This window comes from Choloepus didactylus, chromosome 5, assembly GCF_015220235.1.
Source record: "Choloepus didactylus isolate mChoDid1 chromosome 5, mChoDid1.pri, whole genome shotgun sequence".
NCBI classification, from domain to species: Eukaryota; Metazoa; Chordata; class Mammalia; order Pilosa; family Megalonychidae; genus Choloepus; species Choloepus didactylus.
Genome location: NC_051311.1, coordinates 81,891,274 through 81,906,342, shown reverse-complemented (window position 1 = coordinate 81,906,342; position 15,069 = coordinate 81,891,274). Strand labels below are relative to the sequence as shown.

Here is a 15,069-nt window from a genome sequence, read left to right as displayed (position 1 = left end):
AGCCATTTTAAAGTGTACAGTTTAGTGGCATTTAGTATTGTGCAACCATTACCTTTATCTCTTTCCAAAATATTTTTATTACCTCAAAGGAAACCCTGTACTCATCAGCAGTCACTCCCCATTCCATCCTGCCCCAGCCCCCAGCAACCACTAATCTGCTTTCTGCCTCTGAATTTACCTATTCTGGATATTTGGTATTAAATGGAATCACACAATTCATGACCTTTTGTGTCTAGTGTTGTCCACTTAGCATAATGTTTTTGAGGCTCATCCATATTCTATCATGTATCATTACTTCATTCCTTTTTGTGGCTAGTATTCCATTGTGTGGCTAGTCCACATTTTGTGTATCCATTCATCAGTTGATGGGACATTTGCATTGTTCCCACATTTTGGTGATTGTGAATAGCACTGCTGTAAACATTTGAGAACAAGTTTTTATTTGAATAACTGTTTTCAATCCTTTGGGTAAACACCTAGGAGTGGTATTGCTGGATTATGGTAATTCTATTTATCTGCACCATTTTGCTTTCCTACCGGCAAGGTACAAGGATTCTCATTTCTCTGCATCATCTCCAACACTTGTTATTTTCCATTAAAAAATTTTTTCTTTTTATTCTAACCATTCTAGTTGGGGTTTTACAAATTTGATTATTTTTCTTAATATGGGAGAGCTATTAATTATTATATGTTTTTTAATTTCCCCCTTCATTTTGTTCCTCTTTTGTATATTTTACAAGCATTTAATTTTTTTTTCCCTCTGAGGCACTTTATTCATGCATGTATGTGTTATATCACTAGAAAAAGTATCTCGGGATTTTCCCTCCTCTGTTTTCATCTTGCTTCCTTGTGGTCTGTGAAGCCAGCTGAGGTTGTCGGTACAGTGAAACCAAACTGACGGAATGGGAGCAGATTATTCTGCCATTTTTATAGAACTCTGAGTTGCACATTAAATCTGAGACTAATTGCTCCACACTCATTTAACCTACCTGTGAGGTTCACAACAATTTTCCCAGCTCTGTGATCATCAGTGATTTCAAAGTTGCCAATGTAATCGTGCTTCATCGTCACACTCAGAAACCGGACAGTGACTTAGGAGCACAGCCTAAGAACCTGGAGTTTGCCTCTCATCTTGGCATCGTTACTTCTCTTGAGAGCGTTGGCCAGACTGTTTATGCACACCATTATGGGGGCATGGAAGGATGGCCAGAAAGAGCATTTAAAATTTTTGTAGGGTCAAATTAGTTTGTTTCTCTCCTTTGTGATTTTTTCCCCCTTTTTATAAGAGTATATAAGCCTTAGTGACTCACACGTATTTTCTTTTCTGCATTTCAGCATTTATATAACTCTGCAGCCTTCAAAGCTCGAACAAAAGCTCGAAGCAAATGTCGAGATAAGAGAGCAGATGTTGGAGAATTCTTCTAGATTTTCAGCACTTGAAGACTACTTTCTAATTTCCTTTAAAATTTTTTTTTGTAATTTCTAATGTAATTAAACTCTAGAAACAGTTTTTATCTTGGGATAAACATAGATAACTTTTGTAGTAGGGCTTATATTATAATTTAATGCACAGTATTGCAAATGGTGAGTTCTGATTATTGAGTATTGTCTTGTAAATAGAATCAGTAAACATGAATAAAGTGTTTGTAATGTTTGGTCATGTTCTGTTTGTGAAGAGAAAGAATCTTGATTTTTCATGATGAAAACTTAACGCAAGGTTAAATTTTTTAATCTGGTTGTCAAAAATATTGATTATGATGAAGTATACAAGGTATAAAATTATGTTCTTGGACAAATGAGTTCTAGATACAATTTATGGGAGATCGTTCCTTTGAGGAAGCTGCTGTATTTTAAATTTTAAATGGAACATAGCTATTTTTTAATTTTAATTTTGTCACTGGGCTTGACAAAAGGAATTATACCATGAGATCTCTCAGCTGCACTTAAAGGGAGTTCAGTTCAGCTATTGCAAGTTCATGATGAATTAGCATATGCCAGGAAGACTGCTAACCTTAATCTCCAAAAGCAATAACACTAATTTTATCTGCCGTGCAAGACCTTGTGCTCTTTACTTTAAATAAAAGATGTTTTCACACTTGAAGTGCTTTTATAAAAAAAGAATTTTATTATTTATGCATTTAAGGTAGAGAATTCAAAATGATTAAGCCAAGTAGGGAGGGGGTAAGACAAAGCTTCATTTGTATATCTGGAAACACATTAAAATAGCTGAAAAGATGTAGCAATATGTAATTGGTATTAAACTCACTGACTTTGAAGGATAATGCTGCTTGGGTTGCCCCGTGCGGTATTTTCCTCATTTTATGGAAAGTTGTAAGCATTTTGACAATACATTAATTATTATTACTACTTTTGGTTAAAATTTTGATGAAAATTCTATAGCACCAGAAATATCTGCAGTTGAGAATTCATTGACTGTTTCTTTGATATTCTTACTGCAGAAAACAGTGATAGGGAAGGAGTGAGGGGTGGAGAAATATGTACCCTCTAGATAGGAGTAGCTAAGATATTTTCCAAACTAATTTACTTACTATCCCATATTCCTAACTTCTGGAAGGTCTGATGTGCTCCCTGGTTGAAAGTCATTGGCTGGCTTATCGAGTCACTGTTGCTGGTATATCTTTCAGTATAAAGGAATGGAAAACTGATTTGGAATTTCTGGCTTGAGTTTGTGTGTTAACCACCTCCTTGTGTTCCAAGTAGGTTAGAACCATGGAAAAGGAATTGCGAAGTGTTTTTCTAAATTTTTAGTTTCGTATATGTATACATATTTTTAAATAAAAATGAATTTTTATTATTATGATACATGTGGTTTAGTAGTACTTCAAGGCTTATATAATAGCCCCCTGCCCATCTTTTCCCATTCTTTATTCCCGTCCCATGCCTCCAAGTCCTGAACGTGCTTGAATTCAGTGAGCTCACTCACTAAGTAGTAATCCTCTGGAAGTCTTCCAAGTCAATTACCAGTTTTTTATTTTTTTCCATATTCAATACATTTGTTGAAATTTTTTCAGTATTTCCTATTTTCATTCTTGTGGTTTTGTAATTTTTATTCCTACTCTGCCTTTTTACTGGGGTTTTGGGAAGCAGAAGAGATAGATGTCTTAATCTGCAACTCTAAAATCTGCATATTAAATGTAAGTGTGCCTTTTTATTCACAAAACTGTATAGTTGTAAGACAAAGATTATTGAGGACAAAGGTTACAGTGTGTAAGAATGCTTGAAAAAAAAATGCGTTTTCTTGAAAGTAGTAAAATGGTGTGTATAGATCAGTTTGCTTGATTCTTGGTTAATCTTGCTGGCTTGAAGGAATTTAAAATGGTCCCTTCAGAAGTTTTTTATTTTGAGGGTCAAGCATTAATTTTGAAGCAGTCAGCATTTGTGACTCAAGTCTTTGATGGCATTTGCTGAATTTCCTGGGAGTTGAATCTAGACATAGTGAAATACAATGTAAGAAATACTTGAAGATGTCCCCAGATTAAGCAATTCATGTGAGAATATTATTTTTCTCTTTGTGACCGCAAACCCTATTGAATACATAATAGCTAAAATGAGGTATATTATCTTGCTTTGATCTTAGGTGTGTTTTCTAGATGGCTAACTAGTCACAAACTATAAGCAATTTCATGCCCCTTATGGCATAAAAGTGGTGAATTCAGCTCTTCTACGTAAACTACCTATGTATCTTCAGATAATTAAATTTCTTAGGCCCCATTTTCCTCATCCCTGAAGAAGAGATTAATACTTCACAGGGTTGTAAGATTACAGGAGAGAGAAAACACTTAGTAAATGCTGAAAACAAGGCTATTCTAATATTGCTTCAAAGGATAGATGTTTTAAGACAGATCTCAGGTAGTTGAGAGATTTTTTTTTTTTAACTGGCCATGAATCATTGAAATAATAGCTAAAATGAACATTTTCATTTTTCAGAGAAATTTGGCATAGCTCTTTAATGTATAATGTGCTTCTGAGAAAATATTTGCTGGTTATGTTGTCTTCTTGAATTGGTCCTGGGGTATAGATCTGACAAGAAAGTGACATTCCCTTTCCCCAAAAGGAGTGTAAGGTCCATACCGAATATAGGTGTAAAGGACATTTTGTGGAGCAAACATTTTCTGACTGAAGTGAAAAGTGTCTAGTGGCAATAGGAGATAGGATTACAAAGGATTTACAAACCTAACCTTTAGCATCCTGCTGGGATGGGATCCCAGATCTCAGTGTAGCATCTTTTATGCACACCAGAGGGCAGAAGCTCCTTGGCTTGTATGTGAGGGAATTGCACAAGAGAAAGAAATGACATTCCTGAGAAAGGATGCACAAAAGCTCACAGAATAAAGCCTTAGAAAAGGAAAGGAAGTTAACGAGACAAAGGGCTTCCCTCACCTGGAGTGGATGGGTCTGTAGCCAGGTGATCTTCCTATTCACGAACTGTTTTGTATCTGCCGAAAGCCCTAGGAGTCCTCCGACCTGCCATCACCCTAGTTACGACCTTATTCTGTCCCTGTTAATTGCAGTTCTCTGGTCAATCTGGAGTCCTGTGCAAGTTAGTTGTCATAGTGACAGCTCCATCCTGCTGCAGGATATTCATATATGGGACCATGGCAGAAGTGCTGGAAATGTGGTGTCGGCTTACATAGTAGCTTCAGCCAAATAAGGGCATGAACTTCAGTCCAATGAGAACCTCATCAGTTACCAACTGAATCAGGGCATGGAGGATTTCTTTTAAAGAATCGTTTCAGGAATGTATTTAGTAAAAACCTTAGACATTATTTAAATAGTATTTGGAATCTTATACTACTTGGCTAAAATGAGCACTAAATGTTGACCAACAATTTCATGCTGGGGTTTGTGGACCTTATTGGAGCACCCGTGCGCTGAAGGAAGGCAAAAAACTGCAGAATTTGTACCGAGTTTCGTTGTAGTTGCTACTGAATAGTAACCTAGCAGTCAAAGCTCACATTTTTGTAAGTAATTTGCATGCTATTACTCTACTGAAACTACATTTATGGTTCTTAAGGCTGGGAAGTTTCTGTTGCATGTGCTTTTAACTTTTAATAGAAATTATTAGACTTGATTTGAAAATTTACTTCCTGAATTTACTTCTTTGAAATGGAATTAAAAAAGAAATTACCATAACTCACTCAGTGAAGCTTCCTATTAACTTTAAATTAAGCCCTAGTCCAAAAATTCCTATTTTTGTGGTAAATGATACTGGTTTGTTATTTCTGTAGTTTGATATCAAGCACCTGTGGGAAAAAATTAAGAGCAATGCAATTTTTCATAGCTATTTTTGTCAGAATATTTATTGGTAGGTAGTCAACAGATTCTTCAATGACAGAAAGAATCAACTATTAGCGTTGATCTAAACAGGAGGAAAATGGAATTGCTTACACATTTCAGCTCAAGGTATTAGAAAGGTTCTGATTAAAGAGTGCTGCTTCAGTCATTCTTAGTGAGCAAATTTGCAGTGGAGACTTTGGCTTCTCCAGCCTGGGTGGTTGCTCCCTGATGCTTTCATATGGAGATACCCAAGATAGCAACAATGGGTGTCAAATAGCTGTGCGTCCCAGTTTTAGGGCCATGTGATCTTGTATCCATTTACTAGCAGCAGAGTCATATGTAGGCTCTTGGCCACCACGAACCACACCCAACTCATTTTCCTCTATTAGTTCTTTATTTTACATTCGTGAGTTGCAGTTGATTAAGAAAGCATATTGAAATAGCATCTATTTACATTGTGGCTACACCCCAATGAAGAAATTTTCTTTCAGAGTCCTTCACAGCTCACTCTAGCCTCTTGTCTTCATTCTTTCGGATTTGATGTTGCATTAAGTCACTTTCTGAATAAGCAGCAAGGCCAGTAATTTGCAGATTTTATTAGCTATATTTCTCATAAAGTCAGTTTCTGTAGCTATGATTTTCTAGCTAATCTTCTTTGTAAACACTGATTGAATCTCAATATGAGATTTAAGCAAAAGCGCTTATGTTCCTGAAGGGGAAGCTAAGGCTCAAGGGTATTAAGTCAGAGATCCAAAAATGAACCATGTGTCAGACCCCAAACCTAAAATAGAATCCGAGTTTGGAAGGATGATCCTATTATGTGACACATACAATCTTTATTTCTTGTCAAATATTAGTATTTGGGAAAATACAGTATAAAGAGATGATTCTATATAAAACTTTCTAAAAGAATAGTTTAGGAATTTGTTATGTTTGGGCTTTGCTTTTGTCTGTAAAAGAATAAGATTCGATCTATCTCCAAGACCCTTCTAATCTGTTTACTGCTGCTGCCGCCTTTGTTGCTTTTTGTAAATTGCCACTTCAAATCATTCCCTTAGAAACCCTCCATGAAGCATATTTGAAATTGAGTCATTTCGGTGTCTAAAATGCTGTAGTAGTAACATCAAAAATACTCAGGAAACTGTATGTTCTTGTTAGTTAATATTTCTGGATAACTGAAACACTTAAGTTTTAACTCTAGTTGAAAAAAAATTTAATTAGTCCACGGATTTTCAAACTCACTATTTTTCTTAGGTTTCTGGGAACAAATTTTTAATGAGTGGTAGTATGTTTTAAATAGTGTGTAATTGCTGGGTTTTACTTTAATTTTAGACTGCAACTTAAACTGTTCAGTAAAATAACTGATACTTTTCAGGTCTTCTAAAGACATACTAATTTTTTTTTTCTGAATTTAGGGTGTGTGTGTGTGTGTGTGTGTGTGTTTAGCTCTAATCATATTTCTTTACATTTGTAGCTGGGTATTAAAGGCACTAAAAATGGCAGCAGAAAGTAAATAGTATGTTGCCCCCTATAGGCTCAAAGTTTATTGTACTCATTGTGCTAGAGTCGAGATTGACCTCACAGAAAGAATTGTTACCCTCAATATTATTTCCATGTACTTACTAACTGCCTCAAATTCTTTTGAAAATCATGAGATTTAAATCCTGAACAAATGAAAATGTTAGGTGTTCTAACAACATAAGCTAGCTGGTTTCTAAACCAGATCCTAGGCATTTGAAGAATAGGATTGGTGTCTGCCTTCAGGAGTTTTTAAGTCTATTGGGGAAGTCAAAGATGTAAGCAAATAGATGCAATGAAATATTACAGATGCTCTGATAGAAAAATGTACGGGATCCAGCAACGGCCCAAAGAGAAACAGGAGATACCTTTTAGGACGGGGACTCATATCATATGGAGGGAGAATATAAAAATCACAGTTCTGTTTTAAAGCCTCATGCGATTGGAATGGTCCACAGTAATATTTTCTACTCAGAATTTATGTGGCCACAGCCTGACAAGCTAAATTTTATCATTATTTATTTATACATAGTCTTCTTGCACAAAGGATTTGAGGCGTCTCACCAAAATACAAGCAAAGTGATAAAACACAAAAATTTAAAGATCAATTACAAAATAAAAAGCAGGCCTGGGAAAAATATAGGCAGAATGGAGAATCTGAGGAGGAGAGAGCACGTGCAGAAAGAATAAAGTGCCGCACAGGTCTTAAAACAGGGCCACACATTTAAATCTGAGCTTCCTAGCAAGCAAAGCAAAAAGAATGGTGATAGAGTTGTCCATAAAAGCAAATGATTTCTTCCAGACAAGCAAAGCTTTTCTAGACCTTTAGGCTCAGCTTCCTTTCCTATTGTCTGCGGCTCTTGTGAAGTTGAGCTCCCAGATCAAACCTCTGTGTTTAATGTCCGTGTTTTCTTTTCAGGGACAATGAATCGTTCTTCCCAGGACACTGACTCTCGTGGCTTTCAGGAAGACGGGAAGCTTTATGTTGTGGATTCCATAAATGACTTGAACAAACTAAACCTGTGTCCTGCTGGATTGCAGCCTGTGTTCCGTACGTCTGCCCACGACGGCCTGGCTCCCCTGCTTGGTTTCTAGGCCACTGGAAAACAGCAAATGGCTAACCTGAATGTGGGGGTGTGGGGCCGGGCGTAGCATTAGGAATAACTTGGCACTCAACATGCTATCCATTATTAGGCAATTTTTGCTTTTGTTCTCCAAATACTTGGCAGGATTATGGGCTTTCTTGGCTCCTGAGCAAGATTTGAACTCTTGTCTTCAAAAGTTTTTAGAAGGCCTTGTGGTGTTTATGTCCTTGGAAGGGGGTGGAGGCTGCAGAGCTGGTCTCCCAGAGCCTTGCACACCCTTCTTGGCTATTGTACCTTCTAGTGACCACAGCCAGGTCACCAATGATGCCCATTTTTCTAGAGGAGTCTTATATCATAGTGGATTGCTGAGAAAAATGCTCAACACATTCACCTAGTTTCTAAAACAAAATGAAAATTTTGTTAGGCAAAAAGTCAACTTCATTTTCTACCTAACAAAATGCCCTAATTAAAGAGTTAGAAAAAGGGAAAAAAAGCAAAACAAAATCCTACTCAATACTAAGTGTGTATCTTATCCCCTAAATATTATCAATGAGCTCCACCAGATCATTCTGAGCCCCCATTTTTCTAGTGTAAACGCTAACATTCAGACACGTGTTAATTGCCGACTTGACGTTTGTTTCATATGCACTCTAAACTCTATTGTCTCTGCTTTATAGCTATCATTTCGCTTCTAAATTCTTCCTGAGTTCTTGTTTTTTCCTTCATTTTAATGTGTTCTGATTTTCACCTGTTTTTATTATACTCACTCTCAGTGAAAAGTAGATGTTTGGGTACCAGCCTATGCCTTGCTTGGAGGGGTTGACATAGGACAAGCCATGGGGCATTAGCCCCCCACCTATCCATAATCAAGTAGCACAGTTTGTAGAATTGATGCAAATTAAGAGAGAATACAACAAAGTCAGTTCAGTGACCTGCACTTTCCTGGGTTTCCATTTTTCTTATTCAGTTTAGTCTGGGTGTTATTAGGCAACTGAGCCTTACACAACGGTGACCAAATGCGACAATTTATGGTTTGGGTGAACCAAGCTGTTGCCTAAGGATGATTGCATTCTCAGCTCAATTGCAAAATGTTTCAAGAACCTCACTTCCAGAGCACCTCCATTCTGAAAACAGCTTTAAGAAACCAAACGATATCAGGCCCATTTTTAAAAAGTGATGTAGATTTAACATTATTCCTATTAAAAAAGTTCCCAGGAAGATATCCAGTGTTAGTGTTCAGCCTTCCACCCAGAGCAGGTGTCGCATGGCTAGTTCTGTTTTACTCCTGGGTCACCTTGGGAAAAAGGCAAGAGAGCCTCCGTCACTCTTAACCCTTAACGTCTTTATTGCCTCCCAAAGGAAATATCCATGTCCTGCTACTTCAGTGCTAACACAGTCGCCAAAGAAATTTTCTGAACAGGTCTAAGGAGACAGCTTAACCCCTGCTTATTCTCTGAATGCCAATATAGAAGAAGGTAAACAACTCATGAAGAGCTCCTGGCTCGAAGACATTCCTAAAACACAGGTCACTTTCCAAGCCGATTAGAGGGAAAAATGGGTGTATCCATTTAATTAGTGTATCCATCTAATAGAGGAGTACTGTTCAGTCCTGCTGAAAGGTTGTATTGCTGAGGAGTTTTTGCTGTTATTGTTGTTTGTTTGTTTCACGCTAGCTCTAGAGGAGAAAATCCCAGTCCTCGGCACTAACTCGGGAAATGGAAGCTGCAGTCTGTTCTTCGTGGGGCTGATAATTATGCTGATTGTCAGCCTGGCACTGGTTTCCTTCGTGATATTTCTAATAAGTAAGTAATACCGACATGTTTTTCACTTCTTGTGTGCACTTACTTCATAGCTAATTGTTTAACTTTGCTGCTGTAAATGCTTTCTGGGAATGCATGCTTAAATGGATCGACAGGGAGAGCAAACACCTCTCGCGGACCCGGTGGCTCTGGGACAAGGTCTTTGCAGCATGAGCCACTGCATAAGCCCACAGCGTCAGAAGTTCACAAACTCAGTTGAACAAACACAAGCATTAAATATTTCTATAACACTTTAGAGTTTCTCAGTTGGAGCCCTCAGCTGCCAAACGTTAGGCAGCATAGTCTAGCCAATTCCAGGTCTTCTCAACCTGAAACATTGATTTCTCCATTCATTCAGATCTATGACTTTGTCACATTTGGGTTTAAAACTCCCTGGTGTTTTCACATCCACACAGTCCCAGAAATTAATTAGAAGCACCTGAGGGCTTGTTTAAGGCCCAAGGAGCAGTGTTGCGGATGTGAAGAGGACAGCTTATTTCCTGTTTGATACTGCCCTGACTCTTGCTCTTGATATAACCTACCCTGTCAGCTCTTGGCCTGGAGTGGCCACCCAGGCTTTCCCACAGAAGTTCTTCAGCCAAAAGGTGCCCCAGGTTTCAGTTTCACCCTCTCTCTGCTTGAGGGAGATGAAGAGGGGGTGCTATAAACTTGCTGATGATATCCCCTCCTTCCCATCAAACCCACCAGTTTTCTCTCAGCTCAACCCTGTGTACCCTCCTTGGACTTCGATTCCCTCCCACACCATTTAAGATTAGCCCCCTCCCCAGGCTCCTTCTCCTGCCTAGATCCACCACACCATCATTTCTTCTGCTCTCTCATGCTTTTCAGGCCATGTAGCGTCCAAAAATTCTAAATGAGAAGTGGAGCCCATATCTTTGGAATGCCTTTAATTTAATTCCAGATTAGAGGAGGTAGAGCTGGTGATGATGGTGGGAGGGGAGGGGTGAGCAGGGCACAGTATCCTTTCACTGCTTCTAACCCCTTTTCTTCCCCAAAGACCCCTTCCTCCTACCAGCTTGAAGGTCTTTATCTAGTCTGGGGGCTGAGGTTTGGGGGTTGGTGAGCAGTGATGCTTAATCTCTTCTCACATCCAGATGATGGCCTTTTGCACTTAGAAGCTAAAATGTGAACTGTCCTGACAATAATGATGCTCTTGCATCTGGCCATCAATTGGGATAGGGTTGGCAGCTGAACCTGCAGGGCTGGAAGGAGCACATGTGTTACTATTCTGAAATATCACTCCAACATAATGAATCCTCCACGTAGTACCCTGCCACACCCACATGAGGTAATAACCAAGTTTAACTACTGGGAAATTCTAGGTATGCCTTCAGAAATGTGAGCAGCCCAAAGGAAATTCTCATGCCTCTCTGTCTCCATATATGTGGGATGATAAGTAGTACGATTAAGGGTAATGATAATAATAAATGCTATATAGGGAGTGCTTACTCTGTCCCAGTCACCATTCTAAGTGCTTGATTTATGTTGCTCACAATCTCATATCAGCTCTATAGTGTAGGAGTCACTATTCTGATTTTACCAATGCTGAGGACTGAGGCTCAGAGATATCATTTAACGTGCCCAAGGTCACACAGCTCATTAAGTGCAGAATCCGGGCATGAAGACTCTCCTGCCTGACATCAAAGGCACACACTTTTATTATACTCCTCTTGTGTATATTGGATTTATTTTATATTTATCTGTATCAGTTGTATTGAGGACAAAGTTGTAGTAACTAACAAACAGAAGGAAGATGTGAATTGGACAATTACTCTACTCCAGACATATTACATTCATTATCTCCATTCCTTACTTTAACCCTCCAGGTAGTGTGTAATATCTTTATTTTACTCATGAAATACTAGGGCCCAGAGAGTTTACCTTTCCAATTTTACCTAGCTAATAAGAGGCAGAGCTGGAATTCAAACCTGGGGCTCGGTGCCAGAGCTCCCCTGTGCTCCACTACCTCCGCTGAAGCAACAGTAAAGCCTCCCTGTGGTTTTCAGACAACCCTTAGCCAAGCTTAAGGCCAGAGTTGGCACAGGCGCCTGTAAAAGAACTTGGCCTGTGCTCATCTTTAACAAGGAAACCTTTTCACTAACAGTGGGATTCGGTGCAAACTTGTATTCTTTTAACTGGAGTGCAAAAACTTGTTTTCTTTGAAAGTCTAGTATTTTTCTTCAATAGAAATAAGCCTAATTTGGTATTAGATTACAATCTTATTAAATTGCTAGGACTTCATGTTTTTGCCACAATCTTTGCCCTGAAGATGGGTAATGGACAGCAAGAATAAATTACTGTGGATGGATATCTGCCCTGGTGGCAGTTTTGAGTGGTAAAGCAGTGTATTAAAGAGAATGTTAGTTCCTTGGGATGTCATTAAGTGTTACCTTAAGGAAGAAAAAACAACTTTCTGGTCAGATGAGTTTGGGAGTTGCTGGGTTAGATAATGCTCTAGGTTTTTCTGGGTTAGCATATAATTTATCTCTTAATAAATTGCATGTGGGATGCTTTTGCTTTTCATGGAATTTATTTTGGGGCCAGTGTATTAGAAACACATTTAGGAAAACACGGCTGGTTCTTCCTTCTTTTGTTTGATGTGGGAGTTTCCAAGAGGAAAAAGGATGCCACATGGCATGGATTTACTTGTTTCCTACTTTTCCCCAGAAGCAAGTTGTAGTTCTGCCTAGCTCTGCAGCAAGGCTCAATTAAACTCTTCTGTCATGTTTTGGACCCTAATCCAGCCAACATAATTTTTCAGACACTAGGGAGAAGCAACTGCTTGGCAGCAATTTGTCCCAAGGCTAGCAGGTAAAATGTTAACATCTAGTTTACCTTTCCATGTTACTTTATCAGCTAAGCCCAGTAGCATCTTAAACCACATCATTCGTTCCTGAAAGATGTCTTTGAAAAATCCTGCCTGAAATGGAAACGATAAGGAACTCAAATACGAAGCACTGATTTTGTGCTGCATTTCTTGGAAATTTTATCTCTGGTACACAGACTTCAGTGTTCCATTCCCTAGGTTACTGGACTGCCAGGGGTTCTGTTTATTTTGAAAATATTGTGCCTTTGCTCTCAGATTCATTCATTAATGGCTGGTAATTCAGAAACAGCAGAACTCTGTCAAAATAGCCTACAACCCAAACTATGTCAGTGCCTAAATGAAGCACGGAAATCCTTTCCTGAGAATGGGTCCTGAAATGAGACAACGTAATGATCACTTCTGGGGGACAATTGGACATGCTGGCAGTTTCCTTTGGTTGCTCGTCGCTTTGTCTTCTCAGCCAAGATCTGTGTAGAGCTGCCAAAGATAGTCTAGGCTTGCAGCAAGAGGTTGTAAAAATAATTCACTTGATCGGTAACTTCAGCCTTCAGCCATTTCTCCCCTGGGCTTCTGGGCCGTATGGGATATTGGGGCAGGGAATAAGCACCAACACAGGGTTCTGACAAGTCCTGATGGGGCACGCTGGAAATTTTGTAACACGATCTGTTTTGCATTTTGAAGTTCAAACTGGAAGCAAGATGGAAGATGTGTCAAGAAGATTAACAGCTGAGGGAAAGGACATAGACGATCTTAAGAAAATCAACAGCATGATCTTGATGCGACTCAACCAACTGGACTCTGAACAGAACTAGAGAAATTCTCTTTCAAGAGTAACTGCTAACATGTTAACTGTGTCTGTACAGGGTTAAGAACTGAGAAAGTGCATTTGCCCGGGCAGCAGATTTTCTGGATAGTGAACCCAGCTCTGGGGCCTACTTACCGCTGCAGGGATGGGAGCAACTTCAAGACATGGGGGTTTGGGGATAGCAGCCTCATTTAATGGTATGGTCCTGCAGCTTTAATGGGGCTAAATGTGGGTGGTGTGAACAAGTGGCTGGCATGGAGGGGAATCGGTAGTATGCAAAAGAGTGGCTGCATAATTACAACTTCTCTTACAGAAGGAGCTTTGTTATTAGAACATCACTGTGTCAATCACGTTTATGATGCCTTGTGCACCTTCACAGATTCCTGTGAAAACCCAATGAATATTTCTAATTAGACTTAGATGATCATTCTCTTTAATAAAAGGGATTCTGTTCAGGTGAATGGACTTTGGCACTTATTTTCCCAGGGACAGGGGACTGGTGGACTTCAGAGCTAGTTGTCACATGGTGTTTGCTGGCAGAAATAGATGTGTGGTGGTGGAAAGGGAGGAGTCAAAAGAGAAAGCTTAGTTAATTGATTTAACTAATGTTTATTGAGCTCCTATTTTGTGCAAACCATCCTACTCTAGAGGAAGTTCAAGTAGGGAAAAAAGGAAATGTACATAAATAAAATATGAGATTAAAATGGTAAATGCTTTAAGAAAGGGGTCAAGAAACTGCACTAGGAGTTCAGAGGAGAGAATTCTGGCTGGGGGGTGGGCTGGGGTTGAGGGATAAGGGAGGACCTCATGAGGAAATGGCTTTTGAACTAGGCCTTAAAGGGCAGATGTGCATTTTATTTTAATAGTATAATTATGTGAGTTTTGTTTACTTTGTTCCTCATGAAAAAAGAATCCTTCAGTACTTACTGATTAATTTTGAAGAAATCTGACCCATTTGTGGACTATACTAAACTACAGTAGGAGATTGTTTATTTGGAGTATTTGGGAACCTGACTTATTTTAATACAAAAGGTACATGGTACATGGTATAAGATATGGTGCAAAATACATGAGTTTTAAAAGCAGCATGAGTCTTAGAAAATCTTTTATTCAATACAGATCTATCGTGCAAGCCAGCTGAAGAATATACTGTGATTCTTTCATTTTAGTTCAAAAACATTTGGGGTTACCCAAAAATTAAACACATACATATATGCACTCATTTTACAACCCTAAATATTTAAAGAAGCAAGCAGGAGACATTTTACTTATCCATTTTTGCATTCAGACACATTTGTACCTGCATATTCATTTTAAAGAAATTGATAGATATCATGCAGAACATTTTTAAAACATGAAGTTTGTGTTTACTGGAGAATACTTGTTGACCTGTTGATGGGCTGTGGCAAAATCACTTATTATCAGGATTTGTTGTAACATTGTTTCAGAAACCACTGAGGATCTGATGTAAGAACTCTTGAAAAACATTCATTACTTTCACTCTGCTTGCTCTTATGCTCCCCTCCCTTTCTACACAACTGATGTATTTCATACACAGTAATAAAGGAGCTTTATTCCAAGAAACAGATTATCTTACAACATGAAGTAGTGATTGAAGGGTCGTTTTGGGTCCATCTTTTATGATGCATGGTGACAGCTCTGACCTTCCACTGGTCACTCAGCCTGGAGGATCACAGGCATACGGCTTCTGATGCC

At 38.7% G+C, this 15,069-nt stretch overlaps 2 protein-coding genes across 3 annotated transcripts in view; both read left to right on the top strand.

Annotated features, from left to right (window-relative positions):
* The window catches only part of IFRD1 (interferon related developmental regulator 1), a 29,243-nt gene extending 26,422 nt beyond the window's left edge, over positions 1–2,821 (top strand). The window contains exon 12 of the mRNA XM_037836351.1: positions 1,336–2,821. Coding sequence (XP_037692279.1) covers positions 1,336–1,425 — 90 coding nt within the window. The 3' untranslated portion in view covers positions 1,426–2,821. The remainder of the gene's footprint in view (positions 1–1,335) is intronic.
* On the top strand, positions 1,431–14,061 carry LSMEM1 (leucine rich single-pass membrane protein 1). Of its 2 annotated transcripts, none has more exons than XM_037836349.1 (4): positions 1,431–1,584; positions 7,736–7,867; positions 9,575–9,703; positions 13,230–14,061. In XM_037836349.1, the coding sequence occupies exons 1-4, from the start codon at positions 1,566–1,568 to the stop codon at positions 13,358–13,360; spliced, it is 411 nt and encodes a 136-aa protein (XP_037692277.1). In that variant the 5' UTR covers positions 1,431–1,565; the 3' UTR covers positions 13,361–14,061. The 2 variants fall into 2 exon arrangements, with proteins under 2 accessions (XP_037692277.1, XP_037692278.1); XM_037836350.1 differs by lacking the exon at positions 1,431–1,584 and adding an exon at positions 4,482–4,982.
* Positions 14,062–15,069: the final 1,008 nt, after the last annotated feature.

Excerpts from the sequence above, each read along its gene's own strand:
- LSMEM1 (XM_037836349.1), top strand. Across the intron at positions 7,868-9,574 it reads TGGATTGCAGCCTGTGTTCC|CTCTAGAGGAGAAAATCCCA; the intron begins GTACGTCTGCCC and ends GTTTCACGCTAG. Across the intron at positions 9,704-13,229 it reads CTTCGTGATATTTCTAATAA|TTCAAACTGGAAGCAAGATG; the intron begins GTAAGTAATACC and ends TGCATTTTGAAG.